The 23,461-nt window shown below is 30.1% G+C and overlaps 2 protein-coding genes across 5 annotated transcripts; both read right to left on the bottom strand.

Annotated features, from left to right (window-relative positions):
- Positions 1 to 8,003: 8,003 nt before the first annotated feature.
- LOC114177396 (uncharacterized) lies at positions 8,004 to 13,015 on the bottom strand. Of its 4 annotated transcripts, none has more exons than XM_028062718.2 (3): positions 12,777 to 13,012; positions 12,189 to 12,247; positions 8,004 to 9,374 (listed from the first exon to the last, which is right to left on the bottom strand). In XM_028062718.2, the coding sequence occupies exon 3, from the start codon at positions 9,352 to 9,354 to the stop codon at positions 8,284 to 8,286; it is 1,071 nt and encodes a 356-aa protein (XP_027918519.1). In that variant the 5' UTR covers positions 9,355 to 9,374; positions 12,189 to 12,247; positions 12,777 to 13,012; the 3' UTR covers positions 8,004 to 8,283. The 4 variants fall into 4 exon arrangements, 2 of the variants coding, with proteins under 2 accessions (XP_027918519.1, XP_027918520.1); XR_014993860.1 differs by lacking the exon at positions 8,004 to 9,374 and adding an exon at positions 10,519 to 10,888 and having other exon boundaries at positions 12,777 to 13,015; XR_014993859.1 differs by lacking the exon at positions 8,004 to 9,374 and adding an exon at positions 10,519 to 10,773 and having other exon boundaries at positions 12,777 to 13,015.
- A 2,184-nt stretch (positions 13,016 to 15,199) lies between these two features.
- Positions 15,200 to 20,351, bottom strand: LOC114178415 (mitogen-activated protein kinase kinase kinase 1-like). The gene is made up of 8 exons (XM_028064292.2): positions 19,528 to 20,351; positions 18,257 to 18,341; positions 18,097 to 18,159; positions 17,464 to 17,621; positions 16,734 to 16,806; positions 16,565 to 16,624; positions 16,240 to 16,353; positions 15,200 to 16,076 (listed from the first exon to the last, which is right to left on the bottom strand). Exons 1-8 carry the CDS (start codon positions 20,241 to 20,243, stop codon positions 15,864 to 15,866), a joined length of 1,482 nt encoding a protein of 493 aa, XP_027920093.1. The 5' UTR covers positions 20,244 to 20,351; the 3' UTR covers positions 15,200 to 15,863.
- Positions 20,352 to 23,461: the final 3,110 nt, after the last annotated feature.

Below are 23,461 nucleotides of genomic sequence, written 5' to 3'. Positions count from 1 at the left end.
TATTATAGGTTCATGTTCTTATCTCCTCTGTTGTTTTTTAGTTGTGTACATGGGTTGAGACATCCCTAATGTCTCATTCTTTTATTTATATATTAATTATTGCTGATAAAAAAAATGATGACGTTTGCATGTACATATCTGTGTTGCATTGAATATTTGATGTATTTACTAAACTGGTGTCAATTATTGGTGGATATGAATGTGAAGTATCGCTGTTTATGTCAGGTGTCGTAAATAATTTAAGGATGATTAGAGTAGCGGATTAAAAGTGAATCAAAAAAAAGGTGAGTCAAAATATCATTATTCGTTTATTTATTGGATAATGACATCTTGACCCACTTTTAACTCATCACTCCAATCTCAAATTATCACATCACACCACTAAAACAATAAAAATAGATAATTGAAGGGTGATTGGAGTGGTGGATTAAAAGTTAGTAAAAAGAAGTGGGTCAAAATATGATTATCCTGACTTATTTTTTCTAATCTTATTATCAACTCTAATATTATCATTGAAAATCTTTATCGAAATAAATTAGCAAAGTTGATATTTTTAAAATTATAAATTGTCCATGGGATGCTATTTTCAATATAAAATCTTAAGGCTCAAAGTTTATGGATTTTTTTAAAATTAAATGTGTTTGATCTTAATTTTCATAAAAAATTAGAATTAATATCTTTTCAAAACTTTGAACCAATTTAATCTTTCAATTTCATAAACAAGTGGATTTAGTACTAAAAATGAAACGACGTTAAAATTTTGTGGTTTGGGTACGTCAAGGATAATTCAATGATATGGAATCTCCAAAGATTAATATATATATATATATATATATATATATATATATATATATATATATATATCAAGGATAATCTATTACAATTTATTCAAGTATAAAATCCAGTCCAAATTTTAGACCTAGTCCAATTATGAAAATCTATAAATTGAGGGCCTAACATAGGTAAAAAACACACACTTGAAGAAAAAGAAACTTGATATCTCTACACTTAAAGGTAGAAGAGCATTATGAAGCCGGAGGCATTCGATTTCAATATCAGTCTTGTGTTCAGTGAATGTACTAATGATGAATGACCAGCAATATCTAAAAAAAAAATATACTTTAACCCTAAGATTTATCCAATCAAAACCATCACATAACAATGCGACAACTTTACTACTTTCACTAGCCGAAGTACTCTCATCACTACCTCTGCCCAAAGATTAGGTCGGATCATGTGTGACCTCATCATCAACTGCATCCATTACCCCCACCAAAGATTACTTAAGGAACTAGTAAAGATAGATTGCAACATACCTAAAGGAGTGGAGGAGTGATACATTGTCTAGGCTATCAGACTAGTCAAGGGCCCCCATAAACACTTTACCCTTATTTATAGAATGTTTCAAGGAGGTTGAACAATTTCCTCAATCCTTTGTCAACTGTTACATATTTTACATCTTGCAAGCCCAATGAAGAGACATTTTCACTACCCAAGGTTGTCAGTTGTCATGTTTGTGATTGTGACGTTTCAGTCTCTGCCTCTCTACATTCCTTGAGACTAAAGGGACTAAAATGTTTGGTTATGTCACTTGTCAAAGCAACATGCCAGACAAAGAAATGAAAATTTTCTTTCATGGGTGTAGGCTCGAACATGGACACGTACATTGTCGAAATAAAATAATGTAAGCATTATCTGGGCTAACTAAGACTCTCGGTGCAACTTCGAGTTTGGGGGCTGGTGTACATGCATGCCCAAAAATAGGGAAGAGATCATTCTGCACTTAGTATCGACATCATCTCGACCTGTAATTATTATCAATAATTCAGCAATATAAGTTATGATATGGAAATTAATGTGATGTCCACCTCCTAAAAATTCTTAATATAAAGAATGTATTTGAATCATATTCATTCAAGCATAGGCCCATCAAAAAAGGTATATAAGAAAATATTATTTATTATGTAAGGTAAGATTTCTACGATAATAGATATGTAACGTCTCACACTACTTACTGACTTGAGCATTGGAATGTCTTAGTAGACACTCACACGTCAATCCGAAAAAAGAAGGATCTTGAACAAGGAAACATAAAATAACATCTTAGTCAAGGAAGCAGGAAGAGAACATCTCGAATGATGAAATAGAAGAGTTAACATCTTATGGAAACGTCTTACTCTCATACAAGAAAATTACACATTTAAAGATACCAATTTTCTATTAATATATCATGTTTCAATCATAACTTCCATTCAACCTACACATAAAAGAAATAAGTTAGATTTTTAACCTATTTTATTTTATAAATTCTTAAGCGAGAATTCGTGTATATCAAATGAAATAATAATTTGAGGTATAATGAGATTTAAAATAGTGGCTGGGATGAGGTAGAAAAAATGACAATATTTATATATTACTTTTTGTAGAAATACTTTTTTTATTATTTTCATAACTTTGATAATCTTATTTCACTTTTTCTTTCTTTCTTTTCTCTTTCTGTCTCTCTTTTCGTGGTTCAAATTTTTATATGCAAAAAATAATTCAAAAATGGAACCGGTTGAAGAAAGAAATTAAAAGAGGGGGTTGTGATAAATGTCATAGGTGAATTAAATGAAAGAGATATTGTGTGTGGAAATTTGGTGTCAAATCTTCAAAATGTGACACAAGTCAAGTCTATGCCTTTATGCTTGGTAAACCTATGTTGCGTACGATTAATTATCATGTCACTTTTATCAATTTAGGGTTTTTTATTTATTTAAATATAATTTGAAATAGTTATGACATATACCCTATAGCACCACCACGTGATCATAGGCCCTTTCTTCTCTAACCATGTTCACTTCAATTTTCATTTTAAGGTGGAAATGAAGACAAAACTATCACAATCAATAAAAAAATATCGTGATTCCATTAACTTTTTTTATCTATATTGCTTTTTTCATAAATTGTTTTTCAAGTTGTCCTTACTAAAAAAATATTTTTTAATTTTTATATATGATGTTTTTATATTTTGTCACTCATAGTTCTTATTTTACTTTTAATCTTAAATATGTTATCTAAATACAATTCAATAATAGGCTTAAATAAAAAACATTTCAGTTCATGGTATTAATTTCAATATTGGTTAATAAAGAAAAAGCCCAAGTTGTCCCATCTTCATTCAGATTGTACTCAAGTGAAGTGACCATGTATGTTTCAAAAATATTAGATGGCCGGAAATCAAACTAATTAAAAATAGGGTTAAATTTTTTTTTTTTCCGAAAATTGAAATAAGTCATTTTTAAAATTTTAAATCAATCTAGTCTTTCAATTGTGTAAATAAATAAATTTAAATTTTTTAACTAAATTTTATTAAGTTTATTTGACATTTCAAACACATTTCATTATAATATTTTAGTTTATTTACACCGTTTGACACATGTTCGCTTCAATGTTAGTTGATAGATGAGTTTGATACATCAAATAAATTTAACAAAATTTGATTTAAAGGACTAAATTCACGTATTTCTAAATATGGGAGACTAAATTAATTTAAAATTTTCAAAAATTACTAATTTCAATTTTCACTAAAAGTTGAAGCATAAAAATATATTTAAAGGTTGATTTGATTTTTTGTTACAAAATATTTTGAAATCCTTTTGTTATTATATAATTTCTTTTACTATTATTTTATATTTTTATTAACCGTTTTAGTCTTGATTTGGTGAATAAAAAAATTGGTATCCGATCGAATCTTAAGAAATTCAAAGTGAATTGTTTTATTAAATAAGTGAGTAATGTTGGATATATAAAATGGAGTAAAATAGAAAATTGTGGTCAGGTTTGAATAGTAGATTGAAATTTTAGGGTTAAGTATGTTTTTAGTCCCTGAACTTTGGTAAAAAATTGGAATTCGTGTCGAAACTTTGATAAATTTTGGTTCCTAAACTTTAAAAATGAATGAATATAATCATTTTAACACAATTACATTGACTTTTCTCAACATGTGGAATGTGTTTATGTTAATATTAGAGTTACTTACGCCGTTTGATACATTCTCGGCTCAATATTTACTAAAAAATGCGTTCGAAACCTAAAAAAAAGTTAACAAAATTGGGTTAAAATGACTATATTCATTCATTTTTAAAGTTTAGGGACCAAAATTTATCAAAGTTTCGACCATGGACGAATTCCAATTTTGGATCAAAGTTCAAGGACTAAAAACATACTTAACCCAAAATTTTATGAATATCCAACTCAACTTATATTTTAATATTTATAAATTTATAAATATATTTAAAATTTAAAATTTTATTTTTAATCTGATAATATTATATTGATAATATTAAGATTTAATAGTAAATTATATAAAATCATAGTCTATTATAATAATCATTAGTAAAATTAAGGTTAAACATGTTTTGATTTCTTAACTTTAAGTAAAAATTGAAATTAATCACTTTTTGAAACTTTAGACCAATTTAATTTTTTATTTTTAGAAACCTTAATCAAATCGTTAAATTTTGTTAGATTTATTTGACTTTTCAAAAGCATTTCTCTCCTAACATTGAAAGATAAATGTGTCAGTGTAAATAATTCAAATGCTATAATGAGACACGTTTGAAATAAAATAAATTTAACACAAAATTGGTTAAAAGAATTAAATTCACGTATTTTTAAAATTAGATGACTAAATTGGATCAATGTTTAAAAAATAGACTAATTTTAAATTTCACTAAAAATTAATAGATAAAAAAATATGTTTAGCTCATAAAATTATAATCCGTTCTTTTTTGTTAAAGATTTAGTGTATTTATGACATCTATTCAAAATAAAAATAATTTTTTCATTAAAAAAAATTTAACTTAATATAAATCCGTAATCCGAAAATTTTGACTTAATTAACCGCTATCCAAACAATTAAAATGCGATTAATCTTATAAATTAAATTGTCATATATAAATTTTAAATATTAAATTTGAGTTACACTGATCAAATTGATTCAAAATCCGATTCTACCCTACTGATCTCAACCCTAATCTTGATTGTGGATTTTATTTGGAAAAGTACTCTAAGCTTTCATTCACAAAAAGAGAAAACAAATGAAAACAAAGATTAATACAAATAATTAAATGAAAGTATAGGTTTATATTTTTTTATATATTCATTTATTTATATTATATATGTACTATTTACTTATATTATTATATTTTTACATAAAAAATAGACATAAAAGCAAAAAATATATATAATCAGTTTTTTTTTTCATCTGAAAAGTAACATAATTTAGCATAACCTATAAAGAAAATAATCTATTATATTCTAGTTGGCCTATACATTTTTTCCTTTTTATTTGCACAAAAAAATTGTCCGTAATCTCATTCGGTTTTTTTTTTCTTTTTTGTGTAATTTATGCACTGTAGAATATTGTTTTTCTTAAATAAACTAAAATAATATTACCGAAGTAATTCCAAAGGACAAATATTTGCCTATTTGTTATTCATATCCAGAAGTCCATCCTCGGTAACTGATTTTCTTAATTGCATTTTTTTTTTGTTTTTTATCGTGTAACAGATCAGCTTCTACAAACTTAATTTCTCTGTAGGATTTTTTTAAAATATTTAAAATACATTTTAAAACTATTTTGGATTTATTTTATTAAATGTATAAATAATAATTAATATAATTGATAAAAATATAATATAAAGTTAATAATTAAAAAATAATAATTTTCATATGAATTAATATCAAACAATGTTATTAAAATTGGTTTTGATTAGTAATCATTATTATTTAGTTTAAATCTATTATTGTTGCTAAAACTGGTGTTAAATATATTTATCACTAACAGTTATTATTATTAAAATAAAATGAAAATTAATAAATTTCTTAATATTATTAAAAAAATGTTAACTTTTTATATTAGTAAAATTGATAATTAAGGTGAATGTAAAATTAATTTCGATATAGAATATTAAATTAGCAAGTAATCATATTCTTAAAAAAGCTTGAACACCATTAATATTAATACTAGTCAAATTGATAATTAATGTGATTGTAAAATTAATTTCAAAATAACATGTTAAATTAGCGAGTAATGATATTTTTAAAAAAGCTTGAACACTACTAATATTAGTACTTAATAGTAACTTAAATACATTCTGAAATAAAGTATGAAATTTAAATTTTAAAAACTTATGAATAAATTTTGAGGTAAAAATGTTATTGGTACATCTAGTTTATTAAATTGGTATTAGCATTACTGGTGGATAAAAAGGTACTTCAACAATTTTTAATGTATATAAATAGTTTTCAATTTTATTCTTATCAAAATATTCATTTATTATTTAGATTTTTCTAACTGTTTTTAATTTAATTAATTTTTTCATAACAATAATTATAAAATTAATTACATATGGTAAAATCAGAAAAATTATTTATTTTTATAAAAATATATTTTTCAATTTTAAATATTTTTATTTGAATAATTATGATAAGATATATTTTTTTTCATTTTCTGTTCTTATTAAAAAAAATAGACACATTTGTTTCCATCCGTATTGATAAAACCTATGTCATTACATAACCTGATTGTTGAGAATCTATATTGGACATGAAGATGAGATGTTGGGCCATACAAGTGAAACTTTGCCTTTTCGGATTTTTCTTCCTGCACCCCATCATCACTAACTGCATTTTCATATTAACGTAAGAAGACTGAAGTACCCCTCTTTCATTGCATTACACTGCCATTGCCGCTGTTATGATGCTGTGTAGTTTTATCGCTGCGGCAGAAGAAGAAGAAACAGAAAACACATTTATAAAAGAAAGTTGGTTTTGAAAAATTCATTACATAGCGCATTTTATGTGTTCTTGAAAATTCATTCGAAAAACTATCACATATGTTTTGGAGAGTGTTTAAGAAATTATGTTCGAGAAAGTTTATCACAGAATATATTTTAGGTGTTCCAAAAAAATTATTTCCGAAATTCCGTTTCAAATATCTTATTCCACATATTTTATTCTAGAAATCCCGTTTGAGAAATTATGTTGCAGAAATTTCATAAAATTGCCCGAGAATCAGTTTTACAAAAGGTAAAAGGGCCATTTTAAAAATGATAGGACTGCAAATAGAAATTGAGTGTGCAGAAAGAAAGAGCATAACCAAATGCAACTACTTACCATCACAACATAACGATCTATTACGTAACCGTTACAATAACCCTTCTCCTTTTCTCTTCCTCTTTTGCAGATACAGTTCATCATTACATAACTTATACTCAACTTTCTTCAAACATCCTTTTGCTTTTGCCATTTCTAATTTGTCTTTTTCCGAGATTCCCAAACAAAAACCAGATTCCTTTGCTTATATTTCACTAACCTTCCTTAATTCACCTTTAGAAAGAAATTCAGTAATTTTACGTGCACTCAATTACTTAACATCTTTTTGTTTTCTTTCTTTTCCTATCACATCATATTATTTATCGTGCTCATTTTTGTGTGTATACAATTGCATCTCATTTTGTTATATAAATTTCTAAAAATAAAATTTTGGGTTCGAACCCGGTAGTTGAAAAAATAAACATAATTTGAAAAAGAAAAACTCACTAAAGTTACTACAAGCTTGTTTTCCGTTTGGTTGTCTAAAAGGAACGGATAGCAAATGAAACCATTACGGGATTGGGTAAATGTTTTCAACCTCGTGGTTATCGATGTTATTACATTTTCTTGACAAACCTATCATTTTGACTGCATGAAACTTCTTTTTGAAGTTTTGAAAGAAAAGATAAAATAAGTTATGAATTCAATTTTCTCACTAACAATAAAAATAAAATAATAAATTTGATTTGATAAATTTGAAAAGAAGGATAAAATAAATTATAAATTCAATTCATCCCCTAACAAATATTAACAACTAACATTAACGATAGAGAAAAAAAAAAGCACTGAGCACAGGTATCGGATGCGATTTGTCACTACTACATAACTGAAACGGCTAATTGCTGTATCCCTGGACCATCACATGACAATCAACTTCTTGTCAAAGTTTTCATAAAATCAAATGTTTACACGAGAATTCACAATGAAATGTGCAAAATAGGAGGAAGGTAGGAATGTACATGTAAACGAAATTACAACATGATTTAAAAAAAATAAAAATGCCCATCTTTGATTTCCTGTTTCGGGAAAGAAAGCCCTTCAAATGTTATTAAGCCACCACTAGATGGTGCTAAATTTCCTAATCTGATATATGCTCTATGAAACTTGTCCTTTTTTTCCAACCTCCTGTTTCATGCACCTTCTTCAACTATCTCCAATCCTTGCACGTGCTTCTCTACACCTACGCCTCCTACCGGAACGACCCAATAAAACTCTGCCACCACCATGGCGTTGGAGACGACTAACCAAAGATACACCACCACCATCACCTTCATTGTACCTGCCATCATCATTATCATTGTCTTCGTCTGAAATATCCAGCACGTCAGTAACATTCTGAGCTGCAACCCTGTTGGTGGTCAGCTCAGGCCTTAGCCGCCTACCAAGGTTGTTAATTTCATTCCCTTGACGAACTGCATGCAACAGGAGGAAGAAATTCATTGCCTCAATACCCATCTGAAACCTTCCATTTCTTTCTGCATTACCTGCACCCTCTTCTTCATCTGTATCGGATTCATTATGGTGACCTTCTATAACATAATCTCCAAAAACTACGGCCCCAGGCATTGCCGATGTTACTGTGCTGATAACATCTTCCCTTTCGCGTTCCCACTCAAGCCATCTCCATTTCTGTTCATCAGCAGGATCCACCATACGAGGGCGCGCCGAGGGATGCTCTGCACGTACATGCTTCCTCAACTCCTTATAGTTCCCCACATATGAGCATTCATCCTGCATGCAGCCTCTTTTCTTAGCATTAAGGAAATCCCGAACATGTTCCACGACTGTCCAACCTTTCACCTGACCCCTGCACAGAGGACACGCAAGCTCTGTGGCTTCACTCTTGTCAAGAGACAAGTTTGAGTCTTGTAGCACACCTGCAGTGCCTTGCACAGGTTGCCCATTAGATGAAATTACTTTAGTATAAGCTTTCTTGTACTGATCAAGGCAATTGGAATGACGAAAGCTTGTTCCACACATATAGGGACGGCAACCCTTGTCATGAGATGAACAAAGAAGAAGAACAGCATTGTGTGGATATTCCATACACACAGAACATGTTACATCTTCCCACTCTTTCATTTCCAAAGCCTTGGAACATTTCTTTTGGCACATGTCTTCACAAATATCCCTTTTGCAAGGAGCTAGTGGGTATGGAGTCACTCTGTAGTGACGAGAAGCTATCCTGTGCCTTCCCCTGCTACCTTTCGCCATTTTCGATATTCCAACAGAACCTGGAATTTAAAAGTGCAAGATCTTATAATGGAAACTCCCCATAAATCGATCCACACATTAGTTTCTCAAACAACAAACGCATTCATATATTTTTCATGTAATCTTGCAGAAAGTAGTCATTGGATTTAGAAACTATTCAAAATAAAATAAAACGCTATCTAGTTGCAACTGAGTGGGTATACCCACAATACTTGTAAGTGTTGACATACAAGAGATTAAAAATGATGGCCAAACCAGTATTTCGTCCAACTGTCATGTTTCCCACGAAAGCTGAAAAAGTGTGAACATAAAACCTGGTTTTTCCACACATTCCACAAACTTATCTATTCATTTTCTGCAGTGAACCTCAACGCATTGCAAGAATATGTAGAAAGGTGCCTTTGGGTTTTATATAAAAAATATATATTACAATGGAGAGAGAGTACCATCTTTACAGAGGATGTCACCAAGATAGAAGAACTTGTCTTCCTAAGAGCATCTCCAACACGATTTGCTAGCATGAGTTCCTTATCGAGAAAGATAATACTTTAAACATTAAAATATTATTTTTCTTCTCAAGGACCTCATGTAAGCAACTCCCACTGGATATGCTCTAACATGCCTACATACTATTTAGTCCCCTCATTACAGACAATGTCACCTAGTCTTGTCTCATTCAATTCATCATAAAAGGTGATCTGACCCTCAGATCATTGTGCAAAAGACTTGTAAACAAGTTTAATGCACAAGAGTATTCTACCAGCACTTATATTTCTACTCACTAAACAATTCAACGAGTGCTTGAGTACTATATGTTTTGAGGGAGTAAGGGAACCATGTACACTCAGACCCAACGAATATTGAGTTTGAAGATAGTCCTAAACAACGTAATTCTCCGATGGTGGTATGAATTGAAACCTGAAAGTAAATAATCCTCAAGAACTCCCATGAAAGAATCAACACAGGTGATCTTATCCTTCAAATTTCAACACGTTACTTTTATTTTATGTATTCTAGGTCAAGCTGCAAGGCAATATGTTCTAGCCAAACTATTTTAACTATTCGTCATAGACTTCAAAAATAGTAACTGAAATGTAAAGTCTACTCAGCTAATAGAAAAATAACAACCCAATATTTTGAACAAGCTCTATTATTTGACCAGAATTTTATAGGAAATAACAATTTTATATATCTTCCTTATTTAATGAATCTCAAGATTTTACATTCAATAAGTTTTAACTAATCGCAGAGAATGCATTAAAAAGAGTGAGCAAGAGAGTGTCTTCCAAGCACTCCTCTCAGCTATTATACAACAAAAAGTTTGGGTATAGAAACAAAGCCACCTGATGTATAAATCTATTTACACACACCAAAAATCAATCCTTCATCCTTTGGAGTTATCCTTCTTTTACTGATCAGCTACTTCAAAAAGAAAAACATCAATAAAAAATCCATACTTAATACTTAAATCAGCTCTTTCAAACACTGTAATTTGAACTTTGAGCCACTCATTGAACACTTCCAAAAACAGTAGCTGCAAAATTGAAATATCAAGTTTATACTTTACTCGATTATACAGGTGTTTATCAAATTACTATATTTCAAGAATGACCATGATCCTAACATCCTTACCAAATAGAGAAAGAAAGAAAAATTGTGTAATTCAGGGTCAAGGATTCTTTCACAACAATACAAGGGCATCTCTGCTAGTCAATCATTAAAACCACTAAATGGATGACCAACCCAAAACTACAATGGCAACCGACAAATGAAACACAGCTATAGATAAACGCAAGAAGTTCAATCAAGTAGAAGATAATGATATGATGCTCCTCAATACTAAGGCTAAAACTTTCCCAAGTGCGTTCCCATAATTATTGCCAAAAAGGTTGATAGACAATAAATGAAACTCTAACGACTGTAGATTGATTTACTCAAACAAGCATAAAACTCCTGATAGCAAATAACAGGAAAAAGATTTCCTTTAGCTTATAGCAATACAACATGGACCTTTAAATTTACAGTACTATTCAAGTATCTGTATTAGATCTAGGAGAATCTATTATTTATTTTTTATAAGAGCTTCATTATATAGGATAAATAATAAAGAATTAGCTGATGAAACATCCAATTAGAAGATGCCAGAGAAAATGCACTTTTCTATTTAAATCAACCTTGCAATCACGCAATATCATAGTAATCCATATTTAATTTCCTAGTTTGGTAGTATTATTAGAATTTGAAAACAGTTGAGACAGGTTCATGCCGGGCCCAGGTGCCATGATACCAATTTCATTTCAGTTAGGATAACAACCCAGCGAAGACTTCAAGTCAATTTAGCATTACATTATGTGGCTGTCGAAAATATGACTGGCAATCTTGCTCCGCTAGCAAATTAGCATATGACCAATAATAGCTCTGACAATCAAGTGACATCATACATTCACAGTACAAAATTCATTTAATTCAGTTTACTCACGCTACAAAATTGACTTCAGAAAACTTAACAATCTCTTGAATGGGAAGAGTACAGATTCTAAATGAGAGAGCTTATTAATTGAACTTAAAAAACATCATCAAAAAATTTATTTTTCTTAAATCAAACTTAATACAGCAAAATCACATGCCAAACATAACAAGTCAACACACTGAATAATAGATAAGTGCCACAATGGACTAAGCACTCAAAGCAATCGAATCACATATAAAACAAAACAGAAAGGCAACTGCCGGAAACAGCTTCATTGGCCAACAAAGAAGCATCACATTCTGATTGCTGAAAACAAAGCAAGTCATGCATCAAACCACCGCAAAAAGGGTAGGGAAAAACTCACCAGCTAACAATCGAAGTAATTTAGGGGCCAACGAACTAGTTTGCAAAACCAAAGTGCACCTGGCCACAATTAAGTGAATTTAAACAGCAAGAGAAAAACCAAAGTAAGAGATTATTTATACAAGTCGTGTCAGAAGGAAACAACGTGGTGGTGAGGGGCAACAGCAAGCAAAGACAACTAACAAAGCAACATTATTATAATATTAACCAGAACATGGAGCTAAGGTAACAAGCACATGCCGCTAAACTTTACCAATTCATCTTACAGATCCAATCAACCCACTTAAAAAATAATTTTATTTTAAAACTAAGAAAACAAATGGGGACTAAAACAAAACTGCAAATCTATTTGGGAACAGAGGAAACAAAGGAAGACAGGATTTTGAGCAAGGAAACACAGCCACTTAGGTATCTTATCCGTTCTTCAATTGACGGTTAAAAAAACTGGGTTAGGTCAGCAAAAATAAGAATGTCGAGATTTAACATACAGGAATCGAAAAATAGGCAAAGGGAAAACAATTAACATAGAATAAATTAAATTGAAGCCATAATCGAAACCATGGAGGAAGTGGGGGGATTGTGTTCGTACCTGACGGCTAGGAAGAGAGTGGAAATGGAGGAAAAGAAAAGGATTTTGAAGGGATAAACATAGGAGAGAGAAGGAATAAGGTTCTCTAGCAAAGGATCGAAAGCAAAGGCGAAGGAATCGAGAGGGAAATTGAAGGGCAAACAAGTTTCTCTCTCATATTATTCCTCATGTTTTAGAGAGAGAAAGTTGAGAGTCGAAAAGATGGAGTCATTTCTAAGCTACACAAACAACACAATAGGCATCCTCCACCCACCTCTTCAATACGCTCTTCTCTAGCGATTGTGTGTCACGCTCGTTAGAATGTGATGACGTGCCACAAAATGCGCCTTCACGTGCTTTCTCAGGTTACCAAACCAGAAGAACAAACCAGCATATTCCCTTGTACCATTTTTTAACTCCTAATTTTTTTTTTTTACGAAAAATAAAAAGTTATAAACACCTTCAAAAATAATAGTGACATGTTATATTCATAAGTTTTTAAAATTTAATTAAAAGTTTTAATTTTTAAAAATTTAAGTATTTTAATTAAATTTTTTTAATTTTTCATTAGATATTTAAAGTTTTATATTTGTAATTACATTATTGTAATTTAATAATAACTAATTATTATTCTGTTTTCTATTTTTTTAATTGTTAATATAAAATTTCTAATTAATATAAAATGAATTTATGAATAATGTAATAATAAGTTATTTTTATTAATTTAATTGAAAATTTGTTAAATTATAAGAATAATCTCATTATTAATAATAATGACAAAAATCTTTTTTGATCACTAGTAGATTAGTAATATGTGAGAACTAATGAAAAATATAGCCATCTTATTATTAAAAACAGTTTTAATGAGATTATGTTAATAGGAAAATAATTTCTTAGCATGTGAACATTAAACATGACAACAAAGACAACAAGATAATATGACATATTAATTAGTTAAAAAAATAAAAAATATAAACTCAATAAAACAATATAAACTTTTTTAAATAATTAATGTACCAAACTTTTTAATAAAAATTTAATTACAAGTAATACTCAAATTTATTGTAAAATTAAAATTAAACTAAATTTTGTTAATTATAATTTATGACATAAGAATATAACATGTATCAAAAATGATAATACGTTTATTTTAAAAATAACCTAATACATGATATATATATATATATATATATATATATATATATATATATATATATATGAATACGTATTAAAGTTAATAACATAACAAGTTTATTAATTATTATTATTATAAAAATTCTGTTTTATCATATATTTCATTGTTAAATATAAAAAAATATTAAATATGTAGATCATAAATTATATAAATACTATGGTAAATGTAGATTGTGTGTTCAAATTAAATTTATTGATTAAATAGCTTTAATTAGAAAGTGTGATAATTTTATTTCATTGCTACTCGCTGGAACACACGTACACGGTACACCAAGGTACACCAATGTATGAGTATTCATTTTTATAAAACACCAAAATTGAAAAAACAACAAAAAATAACAATGATATATATATATGTAATGAAAAAAACAAATATAGAAATGGATAGGTTTTACGTCTTAACATGGATTATCTCAAAAGAAATGGAAGTGCAACTCAATGAATTTAAGCAAGTGTTGTCATTATATCGTAATATTCCTCCATGTAGACCGGAATGCGCTGTCTTTATTCCTACACTTTCCAAACACTTCTTTACTTCCTTTCTATTCAATCCAAATTCCCAACTTGAATTTTTTTTTTTTTATATAATCATAAAAACTTCTACTTATATATCCTCTACAAATTTTAACATAACTTCATCTATATATTAATTTCCGTGAACGGAACAACAGACACAAGTTTACAAATGATGTATAAATGTCATGATTCATTTTTTTTTACGCCCTTTGGATACATAAACCTTCGGATGTAGCTGCAAATAGTGAGAGGAGAAAAGGAACTTAAAAAGTAGCTAATTTAAATGGTGATGCTTGAAGATACATTATGCTACTTCCGTAAAATACTATTGTAATTTTTAATTATTGAAATTTTTTCTACACAATCCTAAATTTCACAAATTTGTCAAATTGTGGCACTAGCTTGTTTTGGTCTTTCCCTACCAATGACTAGTAAGTCAACACATCCAATATTTATTGTGTTTGCAACTACCATACTTCCCACTACAAACACCACCAAACTTATACAACATTTTTTTTTTCTTTCAAAGTTTGCAACTTGTAAGTGAGAGTTGAGACTTGACATTGGTAATTAGAAGCATTAAAGTAAGTCAATCCAACTCATTTAAGTTGCCTCACCAAAAAAGGAGTTAAAAATATTAATTTAATATTCACTCTCTCATGAACAGCAAACTTTAAAATCCAACTTAATATACCATTTTAATTCTATTAACTTAAACTCATTTTACGTGATCATTAAGTAAACAAATTTTTTTCTACATATAAATAAAAGTTTACACTGACACCCCTAGTGGTCAAAATTTGATATACATCTGGAAATAGCCACATATTATACAAAAGAGAATAAATACAAGTGGGGTGGGGAGGGTGCTGTTGCAATTATGTACTGTTTAATTGTGCTAAGAAAAAAAAAACTGCAATATTTCTACTTCAATTGCTGCTCTATCATAGCACATTGCTTGCACCCGTCCCTTTCCTAACTATTTACATGTTGATAGGATGTAGAATTTTTCCGCAAGAACATGAGCTCCTGATAGAATCTAGTGAGTAGGTGCAACATGATCAGATGACCAACAACTGTTGTACTTGGCCATAGCAACGTCCTGGTGGGCACCAAATTTAGTAAGAAGATCCACATTGTTGGATTACAGAGCCTTTTCTCTCTCATTTTGCATAGAGGTCAAACTTACACCTCCGTGAGACTCTGATAATGATGCATTCTTCCCCCTCCATGAATTCACCATGGGATCAACATTCAAGGGCTGAGATGAGATCGTTTAGATAAACAATCAGCTGAGAGTTGTTAAATGCAACTCAAGATATCTGTAGACCCAAGATGAGTATGGATAAACTTGAACTTCGCAGCGCCAGTTTTGGTGGTGATTTAGAACTCTAATAATTATGACCGATACATGTTCCTTTGTGGAGAAGCAAAACTCAAGGGAGACAGTAATGTTCTCCTTAGAAATGGGTGATACAATAGCTGAGCTGCAGTTGGACGTTTATTTGGGTTAATTTGTAAGCATTCAAGAATGAAATCTTGGGCATCCTTAGATAAATAATCCGGAATACTTGGAAGTTCACCCTTGCCAATCCGAAACAATGCTTGCATCTGTTGCAACAGAAAATACATTTAGATACGGAATATTCATGATTGGAAGGAGTGAAAAAATGAGGGTAAGTACAGTCTCTATAAATCCATTAATGAAAAATAGGAAAGTAACAAACTTGAGATTAAGAACGATAACATAAGAAGTGTTATTTATAATACATACTCCTTCCAAATCCGAATAAGGAGGTTGGCGTGTCAACATCTCCAAAACTGTACACCCTAAGCTCCATATGTCGGCGGCTAACCCATAACCACCTTGGTCCTTTAAGTTAACAACCTGTTAAGCAACAATTTGAAGTTAAACCAGTCACATAAAAAGCTCACCAGTGTAAACATTCATTTGCCACTTCACTGAAGCATATCTCATAAATCACAAATGGATGGAAAAACTGTAGTTTCAAGATTATGAATCTGCACTGTGGCACATTTGGAAAATGTACTACACACTAAAACTGAATTAGATAAACAATAAAAGTGCAGAGGCAAACCTCAGGGGCCATCCAGTAAGGGGAGCCTTTGCTTGACCTAACATCATTAAATTTTGTTGCCTGAAAAGGGTAAGAAAATATAAATTAAATGGTTACAGTTTACAAGCAAGTATTTAGATTATGCATGATAAGAAGCTGAAAAGAGAAATTTAGCTTTGTTTAAGGGTACCTTTGCCAACCCAAAATCTGCAAGCTTGACAGCCCCACTTACATCAACCAGTATATTAGCACACTTGATGTCCCTTTAAAATTGAACATTTGAATTGAAATATTCAGAATATAGAAAATCAACGGCAATTCAAATATTCAGAAGTGAATTTCCAAGCACTGCGTCCAACTTTCTCAAGTTACTTCGTACACATCCCCATTTCACTTTCAAATTTTTAAATTCATAGATTAAGTTGCAATAAGTTTTTAAATTTCCCATTTAACAAAATCCAAGGCTATATCTAAAGGAAATCATCATATTTTAACTTCGATACATTTGCAGTGCATGCCAGACTATGATAATAAGTTCCACACCCAGTATACTTTGAAAACTAGATCATGCAAGACAAGTCTACTTAATAAGCTTCAAATACACCATAGAGGCTGGATTTCTAAATGTCATGGTCATACATATCTGTTCTCATCCAGTTTCAATCCGGTATAAAATTCCAGTTAGATGCACATATGTACAAACATAGACATACACTGACAGTAGTTGTGAAGAACCCATTAGTATCCAGAATATTTTTCCCTGTAATATTACAAACGAAACAAAAACATGTTGACCCTTTTTCACAAATCACTTTTGACATCATTAACCAAACCATGAAACTTACTCATGGAACTCAATCAAATGATAGTTTTGTTATCATAGGCACAATTATTGCTCAGTATCATGATAGGAAATTTACCTGTGAACCACATTATGATCATGAAGATACTTCAAGCCACATAAAATCTGCCTTGTGTATGCAGAAACTTGGGAATCGTTTAAACGATACTTTTGATAGAGACTTGCTAATGACCCTTTTGACATAAGCTCAAGGAAGATATATAATTTACTTTTGTCCTGCAAAATATCAAATTCAAATGTAAATAACATAGAGAATCAATAAAAACATAAGAAAAGTAATTCATTTAATAAAACAACAAAAAATTGAGTAAATCCCTAATTTACTTTTCAAAAGAAATAATTAGAACGCCCAACTTGGTCTACAAAAGCTTAGTGACATACTGACTTTAAACTGATTGGGGAATTAAACATTTTATGTTCTGTTGCCTTTTATGTACGATTCCAAAAGAACGTTAAATTTCATTCCCTCTTTTTTGTTACATAATGACATCATTTCCTCCTTCCATATACATATTAGTAGAAAAAAAACAATTTGTTAGACTTGCCACAATTCCCAAGATGCTTAATGAACAAAGAGATTTTCAGGCAAGTAAATGCTTGTTTACCCAAGTGATGGAAACGCAAATGTTCTTCCTAGAATTCATATTCTTTCAGAATAAAAGAGACTTGCTTCCTAGACAACACAGCATACCTTGTCCGAGCCATAATATCGAACTATGTTTTTATGCTCGAACTTACTCAAAAGAGATATTTCCTGAAAGGAAGGCCAGAGAAATCATATATAAGAATACTTCCATACAAGAATTAATGATAAAATCATAAGTCTTGATGAAAAGCTCGGGTGCCCCAACCTGCTGAAGTTGGAAAAAGCTCTGTTTTCCCTGATTACCTTCATCCAACAAAGACACCTCCTTCACCGCAAAAAAGAATCCCTCACTACAGAAAAAGAAAATGAAAACGTTAACACTATAAAAACAATGTAAACTATAAAACTAAAAAACTGGACCTCTGAATGGTCTGTTTGAAACAAGCTTGATAATAAAATAATTGGATTCTTTGTTTCCTACATGATATTCCATTGCGGTATCTTCCACAAATAAATTTTGCAAACCAAAGCCAACAGACGGCCAGTACAAAGACAGAGCTGACACACTCCATTAAACCAGGTAAACCAACTTTCCAACATCTTTAACTCCTCCTTAATCCTTAGATAATTTCCAAATAGTCTCCTGTCCTAATTTTGGCACCACAACAGTTGTGGTTTATCATATGCCAACTATAAAGAGTCACATTTCCAAAAGGAGATAACCAACAAGACTCACTAGGAGGCCGTATCAAGTTATAAGAATTTTTAAAAGCTGACTAACTGATCAAAAGTGCATCTTAAGATAAAGCTAAGCTGAACCAAAAATAGTCATTTGGTGATTCATTACTATATAATAGATATATATCCTTGCATGGTTAGTCAAATTCTCTAAAGGGGTGAAATATTCAAAGTTCTTATAGAGTGAAGTGTTTGCCTATATCTCTCGTCGAGTAGAATCTTCAACACAAACCCTCAGACTGAGGACTGGAGATTGAGTGTGAAACTAGGAGAAACTCAACAGTGAGTGATAGTATATAGACCCAACAAACTTCACTAGACTCTGAAAGACTACCATACCATCTTAAACAAAGTGAAATTTAATTCTAACTCAATCACACAAAATTGACTTACAAGATAAGATGTGCATCCACTTATATACTATAATTTGGGCATATTTTATTCACTATAACTTGACCACATATGTTGTGGGATCTTCATAACAACTCTTACAAACACAATTAAGCATGAAATGGTGCTCAAGAATTTATCACAACTATAAGATTTCATCTATAATATTTTCTGACTGGTAGAATGTGCAAATTGAATGCAATCCGAGCGCAAAAATGGTATTTAAATTATGCCAACAACCGTAAAGAAACTAAGGTCATCAGGGTTTCCTTAAAAGTGGAAGTAAGTCCAAACAACACCGACAAATAACTACTACCCCAAACAGATATTAGCAGAAGGGTTTAACCCAAGTCATTAAATAAGCCACCAACTAATAAAAGAGTGAAGTACAAAAAGGGAAACACTCACTCAGTGAAGCCTTCATAGACGGTTCCGAAAGACCCATTTCCCAAGACGTCACCTTTTTGCCAGGAGGAGAAAGTCCGTCTGAACCACTCAAAGGAAAAGGAGGAAACAAAAGGCACAACCAGCTCATCCGGGGCGGCGGAATTAGAAACCGAACTAACCCTCTCGCCGCCAATGTCACTGTCATCATCGTGGGAAGTAGTGAAGGAACCTGAATCGGTGAAAAGCACGCTCCTTTCTCCGTTCCTCAACCTGCCGACACTACCCCTACCCGCGTCATGCTCCCCGGAGGACCAAGGGGAGGAACCAATAACGGAAACGTGAACTGAAACGACATCGTCTTGGAGGGTAGCCGCAGAAGTAGCGGTGACGGAAAGAGGGTGGATCTCGGTAGAAGAGTGGATAACCGCGTTAGGGGTGGGGGTGGGCCCGGGGGCGTTGGAGGAAGCAACGCGGGCCTTGCGGGCTTCCCAGTCAGCGGTTGGGATGGCGAAGTCTTCCGGGCCGGAGAGACCCAAGGTCTGGAAGATGCGGTCGAACTCGCCGTCGATGCCGTAGAGGCGGAAGCTGGTTTGGCGATCGAAATGAGATGAAGAAGAGGTTGAAGAAGGAGACGGCGGAGACGGTGGTGGTTCGTAATTGAAGCCCTTTTTGGCGTTGAGGCGCTCCAACCGCGGCTGAGCCTGAACCTGCTTCTTGGTCCGACGCCTCCACTCCATTGGCTCTGAGATGCTTCCAACTGAAAACGAATCTCCTCACCCACTTGATATTCCTCTATTTCTCTCTCTTCTTCTTTTCCTTTTTAATTATTTCTTTCTTTTTTTATGGTCTTTCAGTCTTCTTTATCTTTAATTATTATAATGAATAAACCTATCATGTTTTTATACCCTTTCATTTGCCTTTATCTAGTTCCATTTTCACTCACAACACTTTTTCTTTAATCATAGTTTAGCTTTTTCAATTTTATTATTTTCATCTTTAACTATGTAAACTAAATATTTTAACAAAATAACGTTTAATAAATACAAATATAATGTATATATTCATATTTTCAACACGTTGCATGCATCTTTTCTTTTATCTGTACCTTCTTCATTAATTACTTCGAAATTTAATGCGAAACATGACACCGTCTATTTATTTCAGTGCTGATCGAAATTAACTTCAAGACCTATTTGGTCGAGTCTTTACATAAACTGTTTTCAAGAAAATGAATAAAGATAAAATCATGAATTTATAAACTAAAATTAATTAATTGGTAAAAATATTTTATATATTTTAAAAATGTTAACCGTTAACTCTAATTTTAGTTTTTACTTATGAGAAAAACAATCTATAAAAAACTGATAAATAAGCTACCTCAAAAAGTTCTATTATTAGGGTCTCTTAGCAAAAAAAGTAATATTAAATTATTTTTCTATATTTTATGTTGTTTAATAAACTTATTTCTACATATATCATTTAATTTGAAACCCACTTAAGCAAACATACTCGTATTTAAAAAAGTGATTATTGTTATGATCAATCACAGAAATGGATTACTAGAAACTATTTTTGTTTAAACTTGACCAATCATATCAAACTTAACTCATGAGAATGCAATTGTTATAAAAGAAAAATGTTTAGCATGGTGAATGGTGGTGTTATATCATTGAATTTGGAGAATGAGAAGTCAAATAAAAAGTAGTAATGTTTGAAATTTACGATAGTTGGAGTTTCTTTGAAATTAGCATATGATAAACAAGAAATTGGCTGGATTTGGACGCATATGCAAAAGGAAGTTTCCACGATGATGGAAGGAAGCAGTGGCAGCCAGCGAAAAAACAGAAGAAAAGCCATTCAGAGTCTCTTTGTCACGATGTTCTTTTGTGGATACCAAAGTCCTTTTTTTTATTTTGATTAATATATTTTCTTTGAATCCTTTTTATACAAAAGAATCAAGTTACATCCTCACCTTTTTTTTCTGTTTTATTTTTGTATTATATACTGAATTTTAAATTTAGACTAAATAGGATGTGTCTAATAAAATTATTGTTTATTTTAAGAATGTGGGAATTGTGAGTTTACCTCATGTAATTAAAATATGAATTATTTTTTAATTTTGTGTTGATGGAACTTTTACTCCAACAATTTTGATAATTGTTGAATTTTAGCGTTTCAAATTTTAATAATAGATGGAAGTTAATTTAAAAACACTTTTTATATTATCGAGGTCTCATGACTAAATCTAGAGCTTATAATGAAATAATATTTATAAGTTTGAAGATGAAGCATGTTTATGGTGAGGGAACTAGAAATTATATTACAAAGAACCACTTTTTTACAGGTGCATGAAGACTATTGGATTAATATAATATAAAAAGGAAAACTTACAAACAATAAATATTTACGGGATGGTGAATAGTAAATTAATATTAATTTATTTATGTAATTATCAAGTTATTATGCCAGATTTAATTTTTTTTAGGGTAAATGGGAAATAAATGTGTAGTGAGATGATCGGTGAAAATTTATTAATTTTGTCTTATATTGTGTTTGGATTGAAGTATGGAACTGGAAGAGTAAATTTGCCTTAATTTGAGTTAATTTATAGGTGAAAATGAAAGTGTTTGAATTAAAGGAAAAATTATGTGATTTAAGTGATGTGAGTGAAAAGTTTATGACAATTTATATATGATGTGATTGATAAAATTTAATAAATTTTTATTTTTAATAAATTAAATTGTATGATTATTATTTTACTCTTCATAATAAATATAATGTAAATAAAAAGATAATGTTAAAATAAAATTAAAATTATTATTTAAAATTAGAAAAATATAACTTATTAATAATATCATTAATAATTATTTTTAATAAATTAAATTGTACGATTATTATTTTACCCTTCATAATAAATATAATATAAATAAGAAAAATAATGATAAAATAAAATTAAAATTGTTATTTAAAATTATAAAAATATAACTTATTAATAATATCATTAATAATTTAAAATAATTTATTAATATTTTCGATGATAACTTGAAATAATTTATAATATACATTATTTAATTTAATAAACAAAACACATCTCTACTTCTATTTAAATTTATTTCATTTTATATAATTTATTTATTTAAAAAAATTTACATATAACATATTACAAAACCACAATTATTTTAATTTGTGTTTCTCACTAATTCTAATAATAATAATATTATTATTATTATTAAAAAATAAAAATTATATACGTATATAATTTTTATTATATATATTATCATTATAATATATATATATATGATTAATTAATTGATTCATTTTTTATATATTATGTTACAATAATAAAAAAATATAATTAATTATTATTATTATTATTTTCTTGTAATTATTTTATTATTATGTAAATAATAATAATTATTATTATTTTATTATATTATATTATTTTATTAGTTATATTTATTTTATATTTATTGATATTTGTGAATTAAATTTATCCAGTTGCAAACAAAGAAAAAATATGGTAATTGTAAATTTTTATTAATATTTTATTATAGTTCATCAAGTTTCTTTGCAAATCTTTGCTATTTTGTTAAAAAAGTTACCAAAAAAAGTTTTGTCTAGTTTTTCGTTTTTAATTATCTTTTTCTTCATCGTTTTTTGTGTATCTTGAGTATGGAACTTATTGATGTTATTCCTTGAGTTGTGACTTGGAATAGAGAGTAAACGCGTGACGATCTTAGTTATTGGCTTAGTGATATTGAAAATCCAGTGTGAGTATACGAGTTGTGGCTCGAATTGGTTGACTCCATTTGATTTGCATTCACGGGTAGCGGCCTGTGATGTTGTGAATCTTGTGTTGAGAATACGAATTATGGTTTGTATTGGGGAACTTCACTTGGCGTTAGGGATGATAGTTCGTAATATGATATTTTCGCACGTGTGATCTACGAGTTGT

This window comes from Vigna unguiculata, chromosome 3 (assembly GCF_037176805.1).
Source record: "Vigna unguiculata cultivar grain cowpea cultivar isolate G323 ecotype 2 chromosome 3, ASM3717680v1, whole genome shotgun sequence".
NCBI classification, from domain to species: Eukaryota; Viridiplantae; Streptophyta; class Magnoliopsida; order Fabales; family Fabaceae; genus Vigna; species Vigna unguiculata.
Note: the sequence above shows the minus strand (reverse complement) of the source record. Positions and strands in the feature narration are given on the sequence as shown.